General features: G+C 44.6%; 1 protein-coding gene across 1 annotated transcript in view; it reads left to right on the top strand.

The window, feature by feature from the left end:
• LOC144720142 (platelet-derived growth factor receptor alpha-like) overlaps positions 1–20,849 on the top strand; it is a 52,192-nt gene extending 31,343 nt beyond the window's left edge. Inside the window, 15 exon segments of the mRNA XM_078596649.1 lie at positions 1,493–1,644; positions 2,001–2,159; positions 2,649–2,743; positions 3,704–3,836; positions 4,785–4,877; positions 11,010–11,120; positions 12,341–12,467; positions 12,872–13,008; positions 13,141–13,256; positions 13,948–14,070; positions 14,765–14,876; positions 15,936–16,035; positions 17,247–17,352; positions 18,187–18,311; positions 19,409–20,849. Coding sequence (XP_078452775.1) covers positions 1,493–1,644; positions 2,001–2,159; positions 2,649–2,743; positions 3,704–3,836; positions 4,785–4,877; positions 11,010–11,120; positions 12,341–12,467; positions 12,872–13,008; positions 13,141–13,256; positions 13,948–14,070; positions 14,765–14,876; positions 15,936–16,035; positions 17,247–17,352; positions 18,187–18,311; positions 19,409–19,481 — 1,762 coding nt within the window. The 3' untranslated portion in view covers positions 19,482–20,849.
• The last annotated feature ends 2,637 nt before the right edge of the window (positions 20,850–23,486 follow it).

The raw sequence follows: 23,486 nt of genomic DNA, 5'->3' as shown, positions 1-23,486 counted from the left end.
TTGAGACACTGTGAAAGGCCCTTAACAAGAGCAAATGATCAGTATTGTTATTGCCGAGTGTGAGATTGCAGGCTGCGTTATCATGCCCAGTGACATTGCTGTGGTGGAGTGGTCAGCTCTCCCAATCAAATATTCGGAATTGCTTTGCAGTCTCTCTAGTGTAATAAAGGACTCTTTCTCAGTGTCGATCTCCGTTGTCCTTTATTTGGGTTCGTATAAATCTCGCTCACACGGCGTCCTCGCTCAGGCCCGCGTCTCCTCCGACGATCACTCCACAGCCACCCTGCTGCTCCGTTCTGCAGCCTCACTGCTGCTCCGCCCTGCAGCCACACTGCTGCTCCGCTCTGCAGCCACCCTGCTGCTCCGTTCTGCAGCTAGCCTTCCACAGCCCGCTAGCCCTCTGCGCCCTGACACCGATGGCTGACGGTGCCGACGTCTCTCAACACGTGGCGATCGCGCCACCCTCCCCGTACTGCCCAGCGTGGCCTCCTCCCGTTTCACTCCGTCTCAACTCCCCGATCCCCTTCCGGTTCTCTCCCTAAATCCTCTCCCCCACGTGACCCTAACTCCTCCCTCTCCTCACGTGACCCAGACTCCGCCCCCCTCAATCCTTGCTTGCATTACACTAGGATGCCATTATCAGAGGTGGGACAAAGTCATTGTTATGCAAGTCCAAGTCGAGTCGCAAGTCATCAAATTCATGACTCGAGTCTGACTCGAGTCCAAGTCACATGACTCGAGTCCACATCTCATAGGTGGGACAAAGTCATTGTTATGCAAGTCCAAGTCGAGTCGCAAGTCATCAAATTCATGACTCGAGTCTGACTCGAGTCCAAGTCACATGACTCGAGTCCACACCTCTGGCCATTAATGAACCTTATGGCGTATTTTTGGCGACTCCATCCCACCGCGCAACATAAACGCCATGACCCACCTGGCGCGGATCATTCTGTTGTCATGTTGTCCAAGCGCCAAAGCGAGGACGAATGCGCAGAAGAAACAAAACTTTAAAACTTTGATTAGCGCATCGTGCAGAGCTCATCAAGAGGAATAGATTGCCGTACCGTTCGCCTTCAACAGACATACAATAACATCGCTACGCAGTTTATGCGAGAGCCGGGGGCTTATGGAACCCCGGGGTCCCGCCATAAGGTTCTATTTTGTCCATCACTTCCCCTCTGTTGAAATGAGAATTTGCTGACCAGAAAGAAAGAGGTTCAGCGCTTGACGACTGTGAAATTTCATTGTGATTTGTGAATGAGGCATTCACTGTTTAATAGGGAACGGCAAGAAGGTCTAGCACAGAAATGGCTCGCCCAAGCCATCGCTAGCTCTACCAATACCCTCCAAAGGGTTGGTATGGCCTACTCTTCCACGCTGGCCAGATGTCTTGGAAGAGGCGGGTGTGCGCACACTTTACCCCACCACACGCAAACCTACCATGCAACTGTTTAATGTGTTTGTTTATTACTGTGCCTCATCCCTCCCCCAGTTGCACAGAAACAATCCATTGGACCTTGATCTACGTCAGCAATGCCACAGCTCCTGCAGGGCTAGGCTCAAGCCTGCCAGCTGACGCTAATTCAAGCCGCAGAGCCAATCCAGCTGCTGGCTTCGACTACAGCAACGTGAACCCAGACAAAGGTTCCAATGAGCATTTCCATTTTAAAAAATGACCTCACTCATCTGAATTTTGATTTAAAGCTTTCGTGACTGCAGGGATTCATATTCGTGGTTCTTTTGGTAAAGTCACGTAGAAGGGAACTAATAAAATAATATAAATATAAAACAATAAAAAATTATCACGATGTTTCGACTGCAACACACCTGATGATGATTGCTTGTGTTGCAGTCGAAACGTCGTGAGAATTTTTTTATATTTATATTCTTTTATTATTTCTCTTCTACGTGACTTTACCGAAAAGAACCAAGAATACTCACTCATCTGCTTCAGCGTTTTGCCCGAGGAATTAACGTCGCTGCCACGCTCTGTATTGCAGAGGGTATATCTGTGCAGGAGTGGGCCGATCCCAGCAAGGGGATCAGCAGCAGCACAATCACCTTCGATCCCGTGACACTGGTGACCCCAACCGCTGTGCGCTGCGTGGCCACAAACCCCTTCCAAACCGATGAGCAGATCCTGTCCCTACTGAACACGGGTATAGTCACCACCGTCACCACCACCACCACTTCAATTCACAACAGTGCTTATCATCACCATTATATTACTTTTTTTTTATCTAAATGTCATCAGTGCCGATTCGAGTCGGACTTAACCAAGTGATGGGGCATTAGTCGTTTCCGCTGACGATCTTTCGCCACTGGTAGAAATTCCTCATTCAATTGCTGTTGACTTATCTCAAAGGAGTTTCCTTTGTTATCCTGCCTAGATGGATGGTGGGCCGAGATGACCCCGCTCTAATATTAGAACTTGCAATCCACTGTTTGCGTGTCAAAAGCACTGCAACCACAGCTCCAGCGGCCTGATGATATGAATCGTCACAATAACACTTTCGTCATGAACACGTTCTGAATGTTTTCGACTACTGTGCAACGATAAACTCAATGTAATGAGCCCATCACGGAATGTCTTGCGTGCGTGTTGTTTTGTTGCTTGGCAACGCGTGGTGACGATGATGATGATGAAGACTCCAAGGTGGGGCTCACAGTGCTGTCGGTGGTGCTGTTCCTCCTCGTCCTCTCCATTGCCCTTCTCATCGTTGCCATTGTCATTTGTAATAGGGTAAGTGAACGTGGCCTCCACCTTCGTGTGGAGACTCTGGAGTGCTGTGGAGGACCGTGTCTCTCTCTCTTCTGCTCTATACGGTGACCACGTGGTGGCTGTTGACGAGGCTGGATAGAGCTCTTCCCCCCCCCCCCCTCATTTATTTTTTCCGGTCACAGCGATCGCTTCCTGTAGGAATACTTCATTCTCGTTTGAGTCCTGCTCTTTGCTGTCCATTTACCTCTCGCATGGACGTCATCTTGCTCCTTCCACGTGGCAGTGGAAGGCGGTTAGTGGATATTTGTTGATCTCCATTATTTTTCCATGTCTATAGAGGACGATACTTGTCCAATACAACGCTCTTTTTCAGTCATGGTCTAATACTTATATTACCACAGACACAAATAGCAATAGAAATAAATAACTTAAGAATATTACAGATTATAGAATATTAATGTTTCATTATTGCTCTTAACCGATCACGTTACCATGGCATTATTAATAAACTATCTTTGCAAGATCACAACACCTAAAATTAGATTTAATAGCAACGGGAATAAATGGCAAGAAGAGCCTTGGCGCAACACGTCACCTATTATATGCAGTATTTTCATTATAGATCAGCATTATTGATGAATGCATTGAGTGTGTGTTAATTTTCTTTAGAGAGAATATGATGGGGTTTTTTCCAAAAGTATTTTATAAACAAAACGATTCAGGTACATAACACAGAAGATATGAAAGGGAGTTGACACCAGCACAACACATTACGGATTACACACATGTTTCAATAAACTGTTTCAATGAACTCTACAACCAATATGATGCATTTAACTTGCACATGTTCTCTAATCCACCATGCAGTGTGCACTCTGCCCACTGCGGTGCAGCTGCGGGAAGCGTGCCACTGGCTCTTTTTCTCACGTGTGTGCGTGCGTGTGTGCGTCCGTGCGTGAATGCGTGGCTTTGCCTGCGCAGAAACCACGTTACGAGGTGCGGTGGAAAGTGATCGAGTCGGTGAGCCCAGACGGGTGCGAGTACACGTACGTGGACCCGATGCAACTCCTGTATGACCGACGCTGGGAAGTTCCCCGAAGCACTCTGAAATTTGGTACGAACGCACAGAGACACCGTCACCGACAGGAAATTTCATGTTCATAAACATATATTTCAGTATATGCATCCACCGTATAAATATGTATTTAAATAACATGTAAGTTAAAAAAAGCTGGTGTAGCATATTAATTGTGTACTATTATAGTACTTATTGTCTCTGAATTTTATACAAAATTCAATTTATTTTATTTTAAGTGAAAACAAACCAAAAAAATTCACACTTACATTTTAAAAGCATTTTTTATTTAAACTTGGTGAAACTTTGCAGAATGTGATATTATAACAAATTGTGCAAACTTTTAATCTCTAAGTATATGAAATATTCTGGTTCGAATTAAGAGCTTACTGGAACTTAACCCAGGGCCATCTGAGCCACCCCTAACTTAGCCACGTACAGTGTGAAAGGAGTTCAACATACACACTTACAACTTGCTCCGGACCCCACTCTCATCTTCCCTGTAACTTGGTAGCTGATCGAGCAGCAGCAGCCTACCCTGTATTTCTCACAGTCGGTTCAGGGCAGACAGGGCTTCCCAGGACCTTGGTCCGTCCCAGCCCTGTAGCGTGACATAGTTTAAAATGAAACATTAAAACACTCAGGATGGTGGTGGGGGGGGGCACGACACAATCAATGTTAAACAAACGCTAAACACATTAAACGCCAAACAGCATTGGTAAGGATGTGATTTGCTTTCATCTATCTTGAATTCTGCTCTCGCTCGCAAAGTTAGCCGTTGTTAAGGAGAACCTTGAGTAAAATCCACCACTGGTGTTCAATATTGTAGCAAGGAGGGCTGAGCCCTCCCTCCGAGGCGACAAAGCTGGCCCATCTCTCATCCCCGAATTGAAATTTGAGAGCTATGGAAAGCCCTGAATCCTGGATAGGTGGGCTAACAAAATTTATCAGGCATGCTTGTGATTATTATCATCCCTCTTCGAACAGGTCGAGTCCTGGGTTGTGGCGCATTTGGTAAAGTGGTGGAAGCAAGCATACAGGGCACGGAAACTCCGTGCGTGGCTGTCAAAATGCTTAAAGGTAACATTTCCGCGCATGCACGTGCATACATACACAATAAAAACACGTTTACCAAATACACATATAATTGTGAAAACATTGTAAAAGTACATTAATATAAAGGTCAATTTAAATGAACTTAGAAAATACAGTGTCAGCAATCCCTCTATATAATATAATTTAACATTTCGATTTAAAGCTTTCGTGACTGCAGGGATTCATCTTCTTGGTTCGTTCGGTAAAGTCACGTAGAATGGAAATTCTACGTGACTTTACCGAAAGAACCAAGAAGATAATTTAACATGTACGCTTTTACAGCCAATATCAGTTCAGTTTCAGATGATTTTGAATTACCCTGTGAGCCAATTAACTCTTAAATCGGGTTTCATCAACAAAAAACAACACCGCCGTTTCTCCGACATACACAACAATATGATGATTCAACAATTTATTTTTGGATAATGCCAAATTCTGACTTCCTCGATTTTGCCCTGAAGATGCTTGGCACAGTTTTAAGCGACGCGTCATGTCTAATTGCTAAATTTGGTAGTGATAATTCTTCTAAACTTACTGGCGTGTGAAACACTTGTACAGTACACATTAAAATTTCATGTTTGGCTTTGTCGGGTGCTTGAGGAACTTATGCCACAAGTTTGGCCAGGTTATTATGTGGCCTAACGCAAAACATAAATGACTAATCATATTTGTTTATAGTTACTATCACTGTTACTATCGCAACAAGAGTGACAGTAACATAGGGGAGAATCTGAAGTGGCTCCACAATAGCAGCCCATTTGAACAAATGAGGTTGCATATTTCTTCTTGGTTCTTTCGGTAAAGTCACGTAGAAGGGAAGAAATAAAATAATTAAAATAAAACATAATAAAATAAAATAATTCTCACGACGTTTCGGCTACAACGCAAGCAGCCGTCTTCAGGTGAAGAATGAGACACTACCAAGCTAGGAGCTATATATAAGCTGGGTTGGAGGTGGAAGAGCGCCTTAACAAAAAGAATGTGCATATGAAGAGGAATTTAGCATATTCATGGGAAATGCGTAGGAGGTGGGCGGGGGGGTTTCAAAGTCATATTATGCCCATGCATTATGCAGGATCAGCAGCACCAAGGGGGGGTGCAGGGAGTAGCATTAACAAAGGAAAGGAATGTTAATAGTATGTAGCTGCAGTTACTAAACAACCACGTAGAAAACTAAAGTATAAACTACATAAAAAAACTAATGTATAAACTGCATAGCACCATCAGTATACTTACTATACTCTACAATAAGCTGAGTTATTAACAGCAAGTAATACATTACAATTCTACGTCGTAAAAATTATATAATATGCTTCCATCTAAACTTTATTCTCTTACATCACACGAGCATACACCATACTATATACTGCCATAGATAAACCCAACATTAAATGATATACTGTATTGCTATAAACCACCCTATACCTTATACATTTTAAAATAACACTATGTATTATTCTACTCACCCTAATGTGTATCACACTGCTATATGTTTACTATACAATTACGATACTATATATTACTTTGTACATTGTATTAAGCATATAAATGTTATACTATTTGTTATTATACACTGTACCATTGACCGTCGTGTCAATGGGTGAGTCGTGGGGGGAAAACTTGCAGCGGAGCAAAGAATCCATTCCCTGCGGAGAATACAATGCCAGTGAGTGGAACGCGGTCTGAAAGTCACCGTAAACGTGAACACAATCAGTTAAGATTCGAAATGGTTTATTACGTCCTTCCAATGATTGCTAAGCCAGAATCCATCTTCTCGGTTCAAATTGTCTCTGTGTTTGTATATGTGGATCACCTCATGAACGAATCTCTCATGATAGCCAGATGGCTTGCAGAGAACCTCTGTCTTGGAGAAGTCAATGTCATGTGAGCCCACTGAGTTGTAACAGTGATCTGCCACGGCTGAGGTATTTGTCCTACCGTGTTTCAGGTCTGCTTTATGTTCACGGATGCGGTTCGAGACATGTCGTTTGGTTTCCCCAATGTAACTGCTACCACAGAGGCAACTTAGTTTGTAGACGCCAGGGTACTGTATGTCTGGAACCACATCTTTTACAGACGGTACCAGATCACGGATTTTATGTACTGTGTTGAATCGGACCTGGATCTTGTGTTTAATCAGGATTTTGGAGATCTTTTTTGTGACCCCAGCAATGTAGGGTAAGGTGATGGTCTTGAAAGGCTCCTCAACAGGATCCTTCTTGATGGTTGGAGTGATGGCTTTGCGGATTGTGTAGTCGGAGTAACCATTAGCCTTAAGAGCTTGGCGTACGTGTTTGAGTTCACTGGAAATGTGTTCCTGGTCGGAGATGCATTGGGCTCTATGATATAGAGCAGGGGTCGGCAACCAAAATAACAAGAAGAGCCATTTCTTTCCAATTCGGTACAAAATTCAGTATTTCAAGAGCCGCAATGCATCTGAGTACATACTGTACATACGTACATATCGTCAAGAAGCAGCCCGTAAAGAGCCGCATGCGGCTCCGGAGCCGTAGGTTGCCGACCCCTGATATAGAGTCTTGATGAGGGAATTATTCTGGGATGGATGGTGGTGGGAATCCGGTTTTAGGTAAGCATCCGTATGGGTGGCTTTCCTGTAGACAGAGTGGCTCATTGAACCATCAGGTCTCCTTTTGATTAGGACATCCAAAAAGGGTAGCTTGCTATCTTTTTCGACTTCCATGGTGAATCTGACCTGGTATCGACAATCAAGGGGATTGCCCTGTCCCCAGACGACCTGCTTGTCAGTTTTGATGTGGTTTCCTTATTCACCAAGGTTCCTGTACCTGACACCATCGCAATCATTGAAGACTTGGTTCATCAAGGACTGAATGCTGGGGTACCCCCCCTGGTGAGACACTGCTTAACCAATACATACTTCACCTGGAATGGAACTTTCTACAAGCAAACTGAGGGCACCCCAATGGGCTCCCCCCTATCTCCGGTTGTAGCCAACATCTTCATGGAGAAATTTGAGACGGACGCCATCCAGACTGCCACTCTACGCCCGACCTTATGGAAGAAGTACGTAGACGACACTTTTGTCATCTGGCCACATGGTCGGCCTGCTCTAGACCAATTTCTCGACCACATCAATTCCATACACCCAGCCATCAGATTCACCATGGAAGTCGAAAAAGATGGCAAGCTACCCTTTTTGGATGTCCTAATCAAAAGGAGACCTGATGGTTCAATGAGCCACTCTGTCTACAGGAAAGCCACCCATACGGATGCTTACCTAAAACCGGATTCCCACCACCATCCATCCCAGAAGAATTCCCTCATCAAGACTCTATATCATAGAGCCCAATGCATCTCCGACCAGGAACACATTTCCAGTGAACTCAAACACGTATGCCAAGCTCTTAAGGCTAATGGTTACTCCGACTACACAATCCGCAAAGCCATCACTCCAACCATCAAGAAGGATCCTGTTGAGGAGCCTTTCAAGACCATCACCTTACCCTACATTGCTGGGGTCACAAAAAAGATCTCCAAAATCCTGATTAAACACAAGATCCAGGTCCGATTCAACACAGTACATAAAATCCGTGATCTGGTACCGTCTGTAAAAGATGTGGTTCCAGACATACAGTACCCTGGCGTCTACAAACTAAGTTGCCTCTGTGGTAGCAGTTACATTGGGGAAACCAAACGACATGTCTCGGACCGCATCCGTGAACATAAAGCAGACCTGAAACACGGTAGGACAAACACCTCAGCCGTGGCAGATCACTGTTACAACTCAGTGGGCTCACATGACATTGACTTCTCCAAGACAGAGGTTCTCTGCAAGCCATCTGGCTATCATGAGAGATTCGTTCATGAGGCGATCCACATATACAAACACAGAGACAATTTTAACCGAGAAGATGGATTCTGGCTTAGCAATCATTGGAAGGACGTAATAAACCATTTCGGATCTTAACTGATTGTGTTCACGTTTACGGTGACTTTCAGACCGCGTTCCACTCACTGGCATTGTATTCTCCGCAGGGAATGGATTCTTTGCTCCGCTGCAAGTTTTCCCCTCACGACTCACCCATTGACACGACGGTCAATGGTACAGTGTATAATAACAAATAGTATAACATTTATATGCTTAATACAATGTACAACGTAATATATAGTATCGTAATTGTATAGTAAACATATAGCAGTGTGATACACATTAGGGTGGGTAGAATAATACATAGTGTTATTTTAAAATGTATAAGGTATAGGGTGGTTTATAGCAATACAGTATATAATTTAATGTTGGGTTTATCTATGGCAGTATATAGTACGGTGTATGCTCGTGTGATGTAAGAGAATAAAGTTTAGATGGAAGCATATTATATAATTTTTACGACGTAGAATTTTAATGTATTACTTGCTGTTAGTAACTCAGCTTATTGTAGAGTATAGTAAGTATACTGATGGTGCTATGCAGTTTATACTTTAGTTCTTTATGTAGTTTATACTTTAGTTTTCTACGTGGTTGTTTAATAACTGCAGCTACATACTATTAACATTCCTTTCCTTTGTTAATGCTACTCCCTGCACCCCCCCTTGGTGCTGCTGATCCTGCATAATGCATGGGCATAATATGACTTTGAAACCCCCCCGCCCACCTCCTACGCATTTCCCATGAATATGCTAAATTCCTCTTCATATGCACATTCTTTTTGTTAAGGCGCTCTTCCACCTCCAACCCAGCTTATATATAAGCTCCTAGCTTGGTAGTGTCTCATTCTTCATCTGAAGACGGCTGCTTGCATTGTAGCCGAAACGTCGTGAGAATTGTTTTATTTTATTATGTTTTATTTTTGTATTTTATTACTTCCCTTCTACGTGACTTTACCGAAAGAACCAAGAAGATGGATGCCTGCAGTCATGAAAGCTTTAAATCGAAATTTAGGTTGCATATTATTTTTCTAAATTATTTTCGTTTTGTATGATTGTTTGCCCAGGATAGCCTCGCTGAGTCTCAAGACTCCTTTGCAGGAGGGTCCTGCTGCGTTTCCGTGGTCCGGGGCGGTGTTGCTACGTCTAATATGAATTGAGTAATTTGCAGGTGATACTGGTAGGAACCACCTGGTTCGTCGTACATCCAAAAATGGTAGGGGTGGGGCTGGGTGGAGAGGGGAGAGTGGGGAGGGGCTGGGTGGGGAGGGGAGGGTGGGGAGGGGCTGGGTGGGGAGGGTGGGGCTGGGTGGGGGGTGGGAGGGGTGGGGCTGGGTGGGGAGGGGCTGGTCACCCCGTGGTGCCCTTATAAAACTCAACGTTTAACCTACTCACGCCGGCTTGTGCCTGCTCTCACAGTCGGCCATATTTGTGGAATACACCACGCCGCCGTTAACCCTGGCCATTGACCGAGCAACCCAACGTTCCTACCAGCTCCCTCCGCAGGAATGTGATATTTCAGCCTTGGGTTTTGTATGCCTGACAACAAATAAAGGGATCCTTTGAACGTACCTCACCACGCAGGTCAGTATGGGGTACTGAAGGGGATGCGCTGAGGAATGGTTTAGGGGTGCCACGGTGGCTAGAAGATGTTAACTACCTCGCCTGGTATACATGAGGTTGTGGGTTCGATTTTCTGAGGGTCCTCCGGATTTTCCCTCCACATTTAGAATTACCATGCGTTTAGAGTATTTGGCTGCTACATTAGAAATTCCCACATGACAAGCCACTTCGTTGAGCTATAACTTGTGGCCAGATCGCTTCTCAAAAAAGCCGTCTTTCTCAGTGGGCATTACCTGGTAAAAAAAAAAATTATAGTTTCAATTTATAGATATCACTCACCAATAATGTTTGCCATGCTTGGGAATCAAGGAAGATCTCTTGCTTTATAGCGCAGGCCACTACGTCAACTCGCAAGTGTGTAAGGATTTGCACTTGTATGAATAATTGTGTCGCATCCAAAAGAGGGAACACGCCCTAGAGGATGTCCGAGATGGAACGACGAAATCTGCGCGGGTGTCACATGGATAGTTGCATCGCAGGACCGCGAGAGATGGCGACGGCTTGGCGAGCCCTTCATCCTGCAGCCAACAGATCACAGCTGCTGATGATGATGATAAAGTCTTTGTGTGCATGGGTCGTTGTGTCTCTCAGCCAACTCGTCCATGAGTGAAAGGAGAGCGATGATGTCTGAGCTGAAGATCATGAGCCACCTGGGCGCACATCTCAACATCGTCAACCTGTTGGGGGCCTGCACTGTGGGAGGCAAGACGATTTTACTTTCTTTGTTTAAACGCCAAGGAGGTGGAGCGATGAAAGCAGTTCATGTGCGAGTACTAGGTGGATTATTACATTGCAGAGGTGGCAGCAGCTTGGGGAGGCCTTCATCCTGCCTGCCTGTGCCACTGCTCCTCTATTTTCAGTCGTCCACCGTTATCTTTCTTCGCTCTCCTGTCGCCCCGCATTACACCTCACGGTAGAACTCTCCATAGCAGCGCGACTCACAACCTCCTCTTCTCTACACCAAGGACCATGGTCACTGCCGGGCGTCGTTTCTCCGTGGCAGCCCCCGCCGTCTGGAACGCCATTCCGCTGCTGCACATTCGCAGCAGCGTTCAACCTACGCCGACTTTTAAGACACTTAAAGGCCCCACCTCTTCACCTGGCTTTCGCGCGACATTAAGCTTGGCTCCGCGCCTTAAGAGTCGCGGTCATTTATCTCCGTGAAATGTTGCGTGCTTTATAAATTGCATTATTATTTAGCAGTGAATTGACCAGGGCTGATGATAATGATGATGAAATCACCGGATACAGCCATGGCAGAATGGATCACAAAATAGACTCGCAATGCAGAGTTTTGCTGGTTTGATCTCCCGGCCTGGCAGGTGAAACAATGGGCAAGTTTCTTAAATCCCCCCCCCCTGCACTGCCTCTGTCCACCCAGCAGCATAAATGGGTACACCATAGTTGGTCGATTGTCAGGGGTAAAGTTGGGGACAGTGTGGTGGTGTAAAGATTGAGTACTGTCACCTCTTCCGAGTCAGCGAGCCAGTGTGGGAGAGAGTTCACATTGCCCTAGAGAGGGGCTCTCGAGAACTTCCTGGAGTGGAGGCCCTGAGTGGAGGCCCTGAGTAAGCGATGGGAAGCCTGCGCCTTTACCCAAATAAATCACGAGCAATTAATTATGATTTGTTTGCTCATTCAAATTCCTATTTATAGCCACCTACTTCAATTAAAAATGCATGAAAATTTTTCGTGAGTACAGTCATTTAAATATTTATGCCACTATCTTCAAACGTATCTGGGAATGTGAGTTCATTCACTGAGATCGTGAGGTGTCGTGATGCACAAATGATGTGTTGTGCTGTAACTTGCCAACGGGAGCAGGAGATGCTCGTTTTTAAAATGGACATTTTACAATGGCGAATTGTGCCATTCACATTTATAGAAGATAGCAAATAACGATAAAAACAATGACCCCACAGGTCCTGTCTACATCATTACCGAGTTCTGTTGCCACGGTGATCTGGTGAACTTCCTGCACAGGAACAAGTATGCGTACCTTCACTGGCTAAAGGATGCTCAGCAATCGCTCAAGAGGCCTGCAGCAAGGTGAGCTGCCCACGGACGTGTCCGTTGTCACCACACTTCACGTCGTGAGTAGTGTGGGTGGTTAGGCCGATGGAGCTGTTAATGGCACGGTGCTATGAACCCAGCGACCTAAGTACGATTCACAGCCACGAGCTGAATATCAGTGGCGAGTGAAATCAAAAACGGTCTCGGCTTACAACCTCCACTAACCTGCGCCAACCAAGCGTGCTGAAGTAAGGTCAAACAAACCCATGACTGATATGAAATGGGGAGGCCCTTCATTCAATAGTGGATTTACAAAGAGCTGCACATTGCAGTATTACATTTCATTGTGATTACAAAACATGAAATAATGCGATTCTGTATATAAGTACGGATGTTCTGGTTGTGCTCACGTGTACGCACACCCGCGTGTGTGTGTATAGCTCTACATGTGCTGAGAGCATGTATATGGATATGAGGCCGGGAGATGATGACAATTACGTGCGTTCTGAAGCACGTGTGGATCGCGTTCTATACACAGTGGTGGATGGGGTCTATTATATGGATACTCAAAGAGATGGTAAGAATATGTGCATTCACACAATGCATGTTCATTGTTGATAGGCCGAGAATAATATGTGCTTAACTCACGGATGGGCCCGTGAATTGTAGCATTTATGACATTCTGGTCATGGCTTGTGTATTGTTACAGACGAACCATTCTATGCCTGCTGTGAACTTGGTGGCGCGTCGCCCCTCACATCGACAGATCTCCTGAGCTGTGCCTACCAGGTGGCACAGGGCATGGCGTTCCTTGCCTCCAAAAATGTATGTCTGATATTTAAAACAATCATCAGACCTGGACGTAACTGTGTACGAACTTCACACATTAACACCACACATGTACTGAATATGTATTCACTCCACGTGAACACTCTACGATTTGCTGATGTTCTATTTGTCATAGCAGTAATTATCAACCAATCTAATGTGTGGCCTTATATGGTATATTTTGGTACTGATGTGCCAAAATAAGAGCTTGGGCTTCAGCCAAAACAAGAAACACGTGCGCCCACTTGTCATATTTGTTGCCCACTTATGCATTGAAATCTCAGGGTCATGTGATGCTTGGGTGGCATACCCAAGGCATACTTGGGTACGATCGAAGAACTGCGCTCGAACAAATTTGTCAGCTACCCAACTTGTTAGAAAAGCATCAAACTAATGTCATATCAGGAGCAGTGCTGTCGTCAATAACACAATGTATCACTATCCCAAATACTATGGATCGATCCTGTGCCTTGCATAGTACCAAGGCTAGTTGGTAGAACCAGTCTAAACTCAGTAATGTATCCTCTTGACTGTGTAAGCTTCAGTGTTGCAAGGATAAAGGCAGATGGATGAGGTGCTCGTTAAAATGCATCATGTGCTGTGCCAGCCTTAATAGGCTCTCAAAAATGCCACATATATGGAACCATATAGGGTATAACACGTGTGTTACTGTGTTTGTATGCGACAGTGCGTACACAGAGACCTGGCTGCCCGTAACGTGCTGCTCGCAAACCACCGAGTGGTCAAAATTTGTGACTTTGGACTGGCGAGAGATCTGGAGAAAGACACCAATTACATATCCAGGGGCAATGTATGTACAAAACATAACTTTCATTGCACGTGTGTGTGTGGGGGGGGGCAGAAGTGTAGGGGTTTGCGCAATGTGCTATGAACCCGGTGAGTGGAGTTCAATTCCTGCTCACGACTAACAAATGTGGTGGGTATTTTAACTGGTTCAGGGCCTCCCCAAGGTCGACTCTGACTTAAATAAGTAGCTCGTGCAGTGTGTAAACATGAGCACTGGGGGACAAAGGCGATCAGGTGTGGATCTGGTCACCTACCTTCTTGTGTGCCGTGCCGGCCTTAATAGGTGCTCGCGAACAAAACTTGCCCCAACAGTCTGTTCGGGCTAAAACGGGGGTGTCTTTGTTTGTACATATGTATGCACATGTAATCAGATATTTGGACATTCACGAAAAATGCACAAGACTTACATTTTTTTTTACATTTTATGAAATAATGTTATTGCCATTACACATAGGCATATAATAGTACATTAATCGATTCAAATACATTATTACGCTCATGATGCAAGCATCCAATCACACGTGTAAGAATCGATTCATTTTAACCAGTATGCTGTATGCCCTACGCAATTTGTTCACAATACCTCGGCAGTCACTGAAGTCATGCTTGGAATTAGACCGACACTGAAAGAGGGGGAACGGATGGATCAAGAATGTAACTTTTAACGAGTAAAAGTCGTAATGTCTCTGTGTGTACAGACGTTCCTGCCGGTGAAGTGGATGGCCCCGGAGAGTATATTTGACAACGTGTACACAACACTCAGCGACGTGTGGTCATACGGTGTGCTGTTGTGGGAAATATTCTCGCTCGGTATGTGAACACACACTTATATCCGAATACCACACTCACAAATGTCATTTAGTGTAATGCTATCACATATAAAATGCTATTTCAGGGCTGGTCAACTATGATAGGTGAAAGTAAACACATTCACAAATACATGATAAGTTATGAACTAAGTGGGCCCTGGGTAGTTGGGCTAGAGCAGGGGTCAGCAACCTGCGGTCCCAGAGCCACATGCAACTCTTTAAGGATTGCTTCTTGACGATATTCATTAAAGACCACCGCTCTGCGTTGCAGCTCTTGAAATATTGAGGGTTTTTTTTATTGTCCCCTGGGGCTAGATGAACAGTTGAAATGCGCTAGTGAAATCGTGCCATCCAATTGCCAATTTTGGATTATTGCTTCCCTGGCTGGCCAATTTCCGATGTGTCTATTTTTGGCGCGTGAATGTAAAAGCGCTCTGCCAGTTGCAATCGTGAAATCGCGAGTGAAACCTGCCATCAACTCCTAGCTCCAATCCCTACACTAGAAAATATTGTTTTTGTTACAGAATACTGTATTGTTGGTGCTATGGAGTGTAGTTTTCATATAACTGTAAAGGTTCCTATGTTAAATATGCCTTATGACATTGGAAACGTGAGTATTGCATACACCCCTTGACGTGTATTTACTTAGAATTACCAATGCACATGCGACGACAATGTATGTTGAACTGTTTTCGCACCGTACGTAGCCAACCGAGCTAATCAGAGGTGCTGGAGAAGGACAACAAACTAAACACAAAAAGCAGTTCTTTAGAAATCAGTTTTCAATCTAGATTATTTTAAAATGTACAAGTCCAATAGCTTAATATCTGAAGAGTGTTCTAGAAGGCCGCAGAAGCGCATCTGAAAGTGCACGATGCGATGACCGTCTTTGTTCGATGGTCAGCCAGAAGCCGCTGGAAGGATGACGATGATGATGACGATGATGATGGTGATGATGATGACGATGATGATGGTGATGATGATGATGACGATGGTGATGATGATGATGACGATGATGATGGTGATGATGATGATGACGGTGATGATGAATTATTTCTAGGAGGCAGTCCTTACCCTGGAATGGCAATTGATGCACACTTTTATGGGCAGCTGAAAGCTGGACTTCATATGGACAAACCAGAACATGCGACGGAAGACCTGTGAGTACTCGTAGTGCGACGCATTGTGGTAACTGTGTATGTAGCGAATTAGGATGAGGGTACAGAAAAAAATCTCATGGCGACATACGTGTGGGGACCCTGGAATTTCCTACTTTATAATTAAAATACTTTATATTAAATTAATAGACAAAAATTATTACGGAAAATTGTATTTGTTACCCCTCGCAGTGGATGTCATCTGTTTTAAACGTCCCATCGCGACCGACTACAAAAATCGGTCATTTTTGTTTGCCTTCGCTTGACTAATTCTACTCTGAGAAATAAAATTGGTTTACAGAGCCATGCATGCTGGCATGGTTGGCAGTTTTAAAAGAGATGTCCATGTGACGGTAACATGCGAATACTGCTGCTAATAATAACACAAGTAATCTTGCATTGATTCTCAGCAGCTCTCCCGCGATATTTCTCACCTGATGACGATTGATTGTGTTACGATTGAAACGTCGTGATATTGTTATTCTTTTTATTATTTATATTTTTATTATGATTATTTTTTATTTGATCTATCTACGTGGCTTTACCAAAATACCCAAAAAATATAATCTTACTTTATGAAATGTGTGAACCTCAATACTGATCATGATGCATTGCATGAGGTTATTGCAGCCATCTGAATGTGGATTATATCACAACAATGATGACAACAAACCAAAGTAAATCTGAACAAAGTGTGATTTTACACTCCATGTATACCCACACAATGTAAGTAATATTTTCCCACAGAACTTCAAGTAAAGGGTGAATTAGACGTGGGCTTTTTATTCATTCAGGGTCAGGACCAAGGAAGGGCGTGCCGCCTTCCCCATTTCGACATTGTGTCTACCGCAAAGCACCCCAACCTGAGCACTCCACTCAAACCCTTGCCTGGCCTAGAGCATTCCCTTTTCATGCCAACGGCTCTCCACTCAGCACTTCCGATATCGTAAGAATTTCAAATAGTATGGCAGTGTGCTCGTGGAAACATGATTTGACAATGGTGGAATAGGGTCACAATAAAAACTTAACACTTTCGCCAATACTACCCTACACAGGTAATACACGTAGATAATGTGCAACGTTTTCGGCACTGACCATTATTTTCCTCTTTAGGGCAGTGCTAAAGACACTTTGTTGAGTTTTTGTGACTTGTGCTTGTGGACCATTGCTGAAGTTCCCTAATCTGGCTGTGACTGTGCATGTGATTGAGTCAGGTTTGAAATAATGAAGGCTTGCTGGGCACTCAGGGCATCCCAAAGACCCACATTCTCCCAGCTCGTGAAAACAGTGGGAAAGCTTCTACCACCGACATACTTACAGGTACCACATGTTTATATTTGTTGTACAAACGCGTGACTACGATAGCGGTGTTTCTACAATTTAGAAACACCAAACCCAAGGCTAAATTAAATTCATGAAATAAGTGAACTGTGCAAACAAGGCCGAAAAGTTGGATTCGTAAACATGAGCAAATTTTCTAAAAAAAATTAACATTTGAAAGGGTATAACTTGAAAACACAGCAGTATGTGTATAATAAGCGCAGCCGTGTAAAGTGGACTTTGATCAATATGATTTTTTTTAAATGATGAAGAGCTGGATGAAGCGTTTAATAAAAAAGCTGATCTCGATCATGAAAAAAAGTATACTGATGTGTCTATAAACGTTTTCAGTGTCTTCTGCTAACTGTAACATGAATCAAAAACATCAAAACTGCCAAAGCAAATGGTAAAAATGCTTGAAAGTCCATTGTCCTGGATTAATGCATGCTGTAAATTATACCAAGATACAGAAAGGGGAAAACATGGAGCTGAGAAAAAAGTAAGTAGAGAAATCATATTAACTGCTAAAATGGTTGCTGGCCGATGGATGAGACCGGCGATGGAATGGCAGGAAAAGGAGGAAATAGGTCGAGAAAATAATCTCTGTGGAGATGGAGCCATGATATTAGTTCATGTGCAGGAGCAGGATGGATGGTGAGACTGCAAGATGGCGATGTGGGGAGGCCTTCATCTAACAGTGGGCAGAACACGGATGATATTTTACAATGAAGGAGTAGCTCTGGAATCTGTTTCTATCTGTTATTTCCTGTCTGCTGTCCCTCTGCCCTTTACCACTGCTCTGGTTCCTTGCCCTGTCGCTTGTTGTCCGAATAGGCATACGATCAAACGAGCGAGCAGTTTTGTGACAGACGCAACAAGATACACAACAGTGTTTACACAAATGTGCGCGTGGATGTGAGCAGCACGGCAGATCCAGAGGACAAAACTGAGTCAGACAGGTATGTGAGACCGCACCTCATACACTTGAATTTGAAATGCAGACATATATGTTACGATAGATTAACGTGGGGGGAGTGATGACACCGTGGTTAGCACACTAAGCGATTAACCCGGCAACTATAATTTCCGGGTCACGGCTAATATTTGGGGCAAATTATATCTTAACTGGTCCGAACCCACCCTCCTCACCCCTTTATTAACCTGCATTGACCAACGTGGTGAAGAATGGTCATTCAACCCCAAAAACTCACAGTGTGCATAGGCTTTAAATCCATCAGAAATGGAAGGGTTGTCAATTGTGATGATTACAGTACTGTGTCTTAAATAAACTAAATCTTTACCCTTTGGGTATTTCGGTAAACTCGCGTAGGTAGAAAAATAATAGATCACGATATTTCAATCGCAACACAAGCAATCGTCATCAGGTGGGACAACCACAGCAAAAAAAAACTTCTGAAGTAGGCGAGAGATCTGCCGTGGCACGAGGTTATATAGGCCTCGGCAGTAGGGGGGGGGGAGAGAGAAGAGGGGGGGGGGAAGGAGGCGGGGCAGAAAGTGGACCCCACAGCAGCACCCGGGTCACTGGAGTAGAGATCGGAGAGAGATGCACAGAGAGAGGGAGAAAGACACACAGAGTCGGAAAGAACAGCTGACATAGGCAGGCAGGATGGAAACATCACAGTCAGTTAAGACTTGTTATTAACCAGGTAAAGTCTTAACTGACTGTGATGTTTCCATCCTACCTTTGATGTTATTAGTTATTTTCGACTCTCTGATTTTATATTAACAGGTTAACACTAACACAGCTGCCGTTTACATTGACATGCTAATCTCTTACATTGACATGCTAATCTCTCTCACTTTAACACCACTAGCCCCGCCCACTTCATGGTGACGATTGCTTGTGTTGCGATCGAAACGTCATGATATTTTTTATTATTTTTTATTCACTTTCTTTTAATTAATTTTTATTTTATTGTTCTATCTACGTGACTTTACCGAAAGACCCAAAAAATACGCACAAAATAGACATCGTAATGAGCAAAGTGATACGTGTGCGGTGTGTTCTGTGCGTTGGTGTGGATGGCACATGCAGGGAAGGTGGCTTGTTATACCTTCAACTCAAAACGGAAGATGTACAGCCAGAGTGGGAAACCAGTTTCCTGTGATCGACTCAGCTGAGGTTGGCATCCATTACAGGGGCACAGCACCCGGCAGTCCACTGGGTTCGCTGCTGCTGCTGCTCCAGAGCACAGCATTTCTCTCCACGTGTTCACACATTCGTCCCCATGTGCAGCTGAAGATGCAGTACCCGGGTGTTGCTGGCTGGCCCCTCTTCGAACACAAGTCGAGCACAGTACTCTTGCTACCCCCATTCCTTGATTATATTTAATTCGCTTCACGGTATTTTGCCTGTGTTATGACCTTTTTATGGAATATTTTCAATACTTATGTTATTGCATGTCCCACTGTTTATATTTTGTATCCTCAAGATTAAAAGATGCACTCCCCCCCCCCCCATCCTGTATTTTAAAGCAGAGTATATTTCCAGAGTGTCTTAAAATCTGGAGATTGCAGTAGTATTGCGATGAAGACTACGTATTAAGCGCCTCATATCGAACATAGTCGTTATAACTTGATATTTAGAACCTGTTAAACTTGCATTACTTGAACGACGTATATTAATCAGTGAAGATTCCACTTATTACTAAAGGTTTACACATTTTCTCACGTGTTTTATACTCAGATGCGAAAATATGGATACGTTACTGAACATTCCAATTTCAGTCACTACAAAGACGTTTTTAATGGTTTCATTGCGTAGTCCTAGTTATGAACACTTACAATTTCAGTATTACTGTACTGTATAGTACCTTATATGAATACGAAACAATATACACATTACAAAAATTACATTACGAATAAACGTTTAAATATTTCATGATATACTGTAATAGACCACTCTTTGCAATGGTTTTTGTAGAATTTTCCAATTTAAATATTCAAGTTAATTTTGCACAACAGGTCCATTTTCTTGAATTGTGTCTCATGCTGTTTTATAGGTACAGAATAAAGAGTAAACCGAGGCACTTGACACCCTAAATTAAAAATAGGTTGTCCTACTTATGCAGTCTGTAAGGAATTGCGATGTAACCCCGAGTGACATGATCGAGCATCGCACTTAGTTGCAGTTTAGCGAGCGCTATGACTGTCAAATATTGCACCGTGATAATTTATTGTGTGCTCTGTAATACCACAATCCCACAGGTAAAAGCACCTCGAATACATTACTGTATTAATATGACAACAGTGCTCGAAGCAATACCTGTAACAATACCTGTAACAATATATCCCCCACAGAAATCAAGTTGTTACGATCCGAGATCATGATTCAAATTAAGAAAATTTTATTTTTGCATCCTTTGTACCATCTCGTTTGCATTGTTTCTTGCTCTGCATTTTTGTACTTTTGTTTGCTAAAATACACAAACCATTTGCATATGGTTTGTGTATTTCATAAATGATCGATTCTTAAATGCACTCTTTAATTCATCCACCATGAACGCGAGGATCGCCTTTAATCGGTGACTGAATGTATCATCAACAAGTCTCCCGTGTGTGCTATAACAATCGTGCGTGGCCCCATGCCTTGCTCGCTCGCTCGGCTAAACCTTGCCTCTGCTGAACTGCATTGGTCTAACCCAATATCCCCGCAGGCATAGGTTGTGTCTAACTAACTACACGGAGACGTATATATGGAGGCAACGCGGTTATTACAACAGACTCAACGGACAGCGACTGTAACACGAAGGGGTACGGCCCCTTCAACCCGATAGCCTAAGGGAGGTACAGCATCCCTTCTCGTGTGTCCTACACACTACCCCGGGCTACTCTACACCCAGGTCTCTGGCCACGGCCGCTAAGGGAGGCGAGACCGACCCGACCCAGGGTCCCACCACCGGTCCGCTACAACCCGGCTCTGACAAGAGCCTCGGGGAGGGTCCTAGGGTGCTGCTCCAGTCTTCAGGTCTTCGGACGCTTCAGGCTTGAGTAGGCGAACACTGCCGGACCCGTTCAGAGGGCCGGCTTTTATCCCCAGGTCGGGGGCTTACCCCTTGCCTCATCACCCCTTCTCCAGAACCTTCCAGAAATGTCTGGGAGGTTCTGAAAAGGTATTAAAGGGTCTTAAATCTTAAAGGGTCTTAAAATCAGCCGGTGGCCCCTATCCCCCCCAGCCCCCAGTCTTTGGGGGCCTGGGGTGTCAACCTCCGGTCAACCTCCGGTCACGGGCCACCCGGGGGGGGGGGGGGGGGGGTTGACCTTGGGTCAACCCCGACACACCTCGTTCTGTTTCTCGGCTGCCCCCTGTCGGCCCGTGAGCGTGGTGGCAGGTAAAGCAACCTACAGCGCCTTGGTATGGCGCAACACATATGTAGTTGACATACATTTGGAATTTAGTGTGGATCAGACAACAGTATTAGTTTGTGTACATCAACCTAAAAGCCCCATGAAATGCTGAGATGAAAACTACAGTATTATAAGTGTTGTATTATTATGAAATTGGACGGTATATTGTGTGGTTATATGATCATAGCGCGCAACATTCCATTCTATTAGATCTGAACATTTGATAATTGAATAATTCTACGAGTGTTCAACGGTTTTGGGTTTTCAAGGCTTCGAAATGAAATGCACGTCTGGAAACAGTGCACAGCACATTGTTAAACAGGTAATGTAACGAGTCACGAGTTATCAAGAGTAATTATCAGATAATTAGTGTGCCGGCCTCATGGTTCAGATTAGCCAAATGTGAAACATGAAGTGGAAAAAACATTGCAATCATTGTCCCTTGTTGCGAAAACTTGGCAGGACCATTGTGAGACTCAGTGAGGCTTCCCTGGATAAACAAGAACAACAATAATACAACTAAAACATTTATAACTTGAAGATCATGTGAACATATTTTTGGTCAAGGTAAAAAAAAACTACCTAAAAGTGGAATTGGTATGGGAAAGCGAATATGAAATTTCGAAACCAAAACTCGAAAAAAATGCAACCTAATGCTTAAATAACACTTCTATAGGGGATAGCATTTGCTTATATATGACATAATTCACTCTAGTAACATGCTCTCCATGTCAGTTGAAATCCTATGTTGCTGCTCGAAGAGGGCTCTCGGCAAGTTGTGAAGCCGCCTCACCTACTGACACGACCCGCCACGAATACCGCTACCCACGTTTCCTGGGGCCACCCACGTTTCCTGGGGATAGCCACGTTTCCTGGGGCCACCCACGTTCACTGGGGCCACCCACGTTTCCTGGGGATAGCCACGTTTCCTGGGGCCACCCACGTTTCCTGGGGCTACCCACGTTTCCTGGGGCTAGCCACGTTTCCTGGGGCCACCCACGTTTCCTGGGGCCACCCACGTTTCCTGGGGCCACCCACGTTTCCTGGGGCCACCCACGTTTCCTGGGGCTACCCACGTTTCCTGGGGCCACACACGTTCACTGGGGCTAGCCACGTTTCCTGGGGCCCCCTTCACAACCCCTCCACGACCCTCCGTGTCAACTCCGCCGTGTGAACGCAGGAAGGTGCGGGGCCTAAAGAGGACACGGTGGGGCCGACGGAGCGAGCAAAGTTGTCGCTCAACAACGAGGCGTGAAACTGCCGACTGCCCTAATGTTGGGTGCTTTAAAAAAATGTTAACACTTATTATGGGACTATCGTTTATAATGGAAAAAACAACGGATAATACACAAAAAAATGTATGTTAATAACTTCAAAGGGTCTCCACTTGTTCACCATTGTCAACACAATCTTCTCCAGGTGGTCTCCAGTGCGCGGAGGCACATTTTTTGTGGTATTATTGAAAACTCTCAAAAGTAGATTTGAAGTTTTCGTGACTGTGTGGGGGTCGCTAGCCCCCGAGATCCCTCCCTCGATAATGCTAACGGCCGGGCTAGCATCATCAATCGCCCCCCCGCTGCTAGGTTCCTCACCCGTGGCGTGGGAACCATCGCCCGAGGATTCCCCTCCCCCGCGGGTCCGCGTAGCCGGCATGGCTAATTACCGAGTAGTATTCTGCCCCTCCCTACTACGATACCTCCCTGTCCTAATCGCGCGCCTGCAACCCACACGGAGCGAACGTACGCACGCCCACACACACACACGCC

The sequence above is a fragment of the Lampetra planeri genome, chromosome 7 (assembly GCF_965212315.1).
Source record: "Lampetra planeri chromosome 7, kcLamPlan1.2.h2, whole genome shotgun sequence".
Classification (NCBI taxonomy): domain Eukaryota; kingdom Metazoa; phylum Chordata; class Hyperoartia; order Petromyzontiformes; family Petromyzontidae; genus Lampetra; species Lampetra planeri.
Note: the sequence above shows the minus strand (reverse complement) of the source record. Positions and strands in the feature narration are given on the sequence as shown.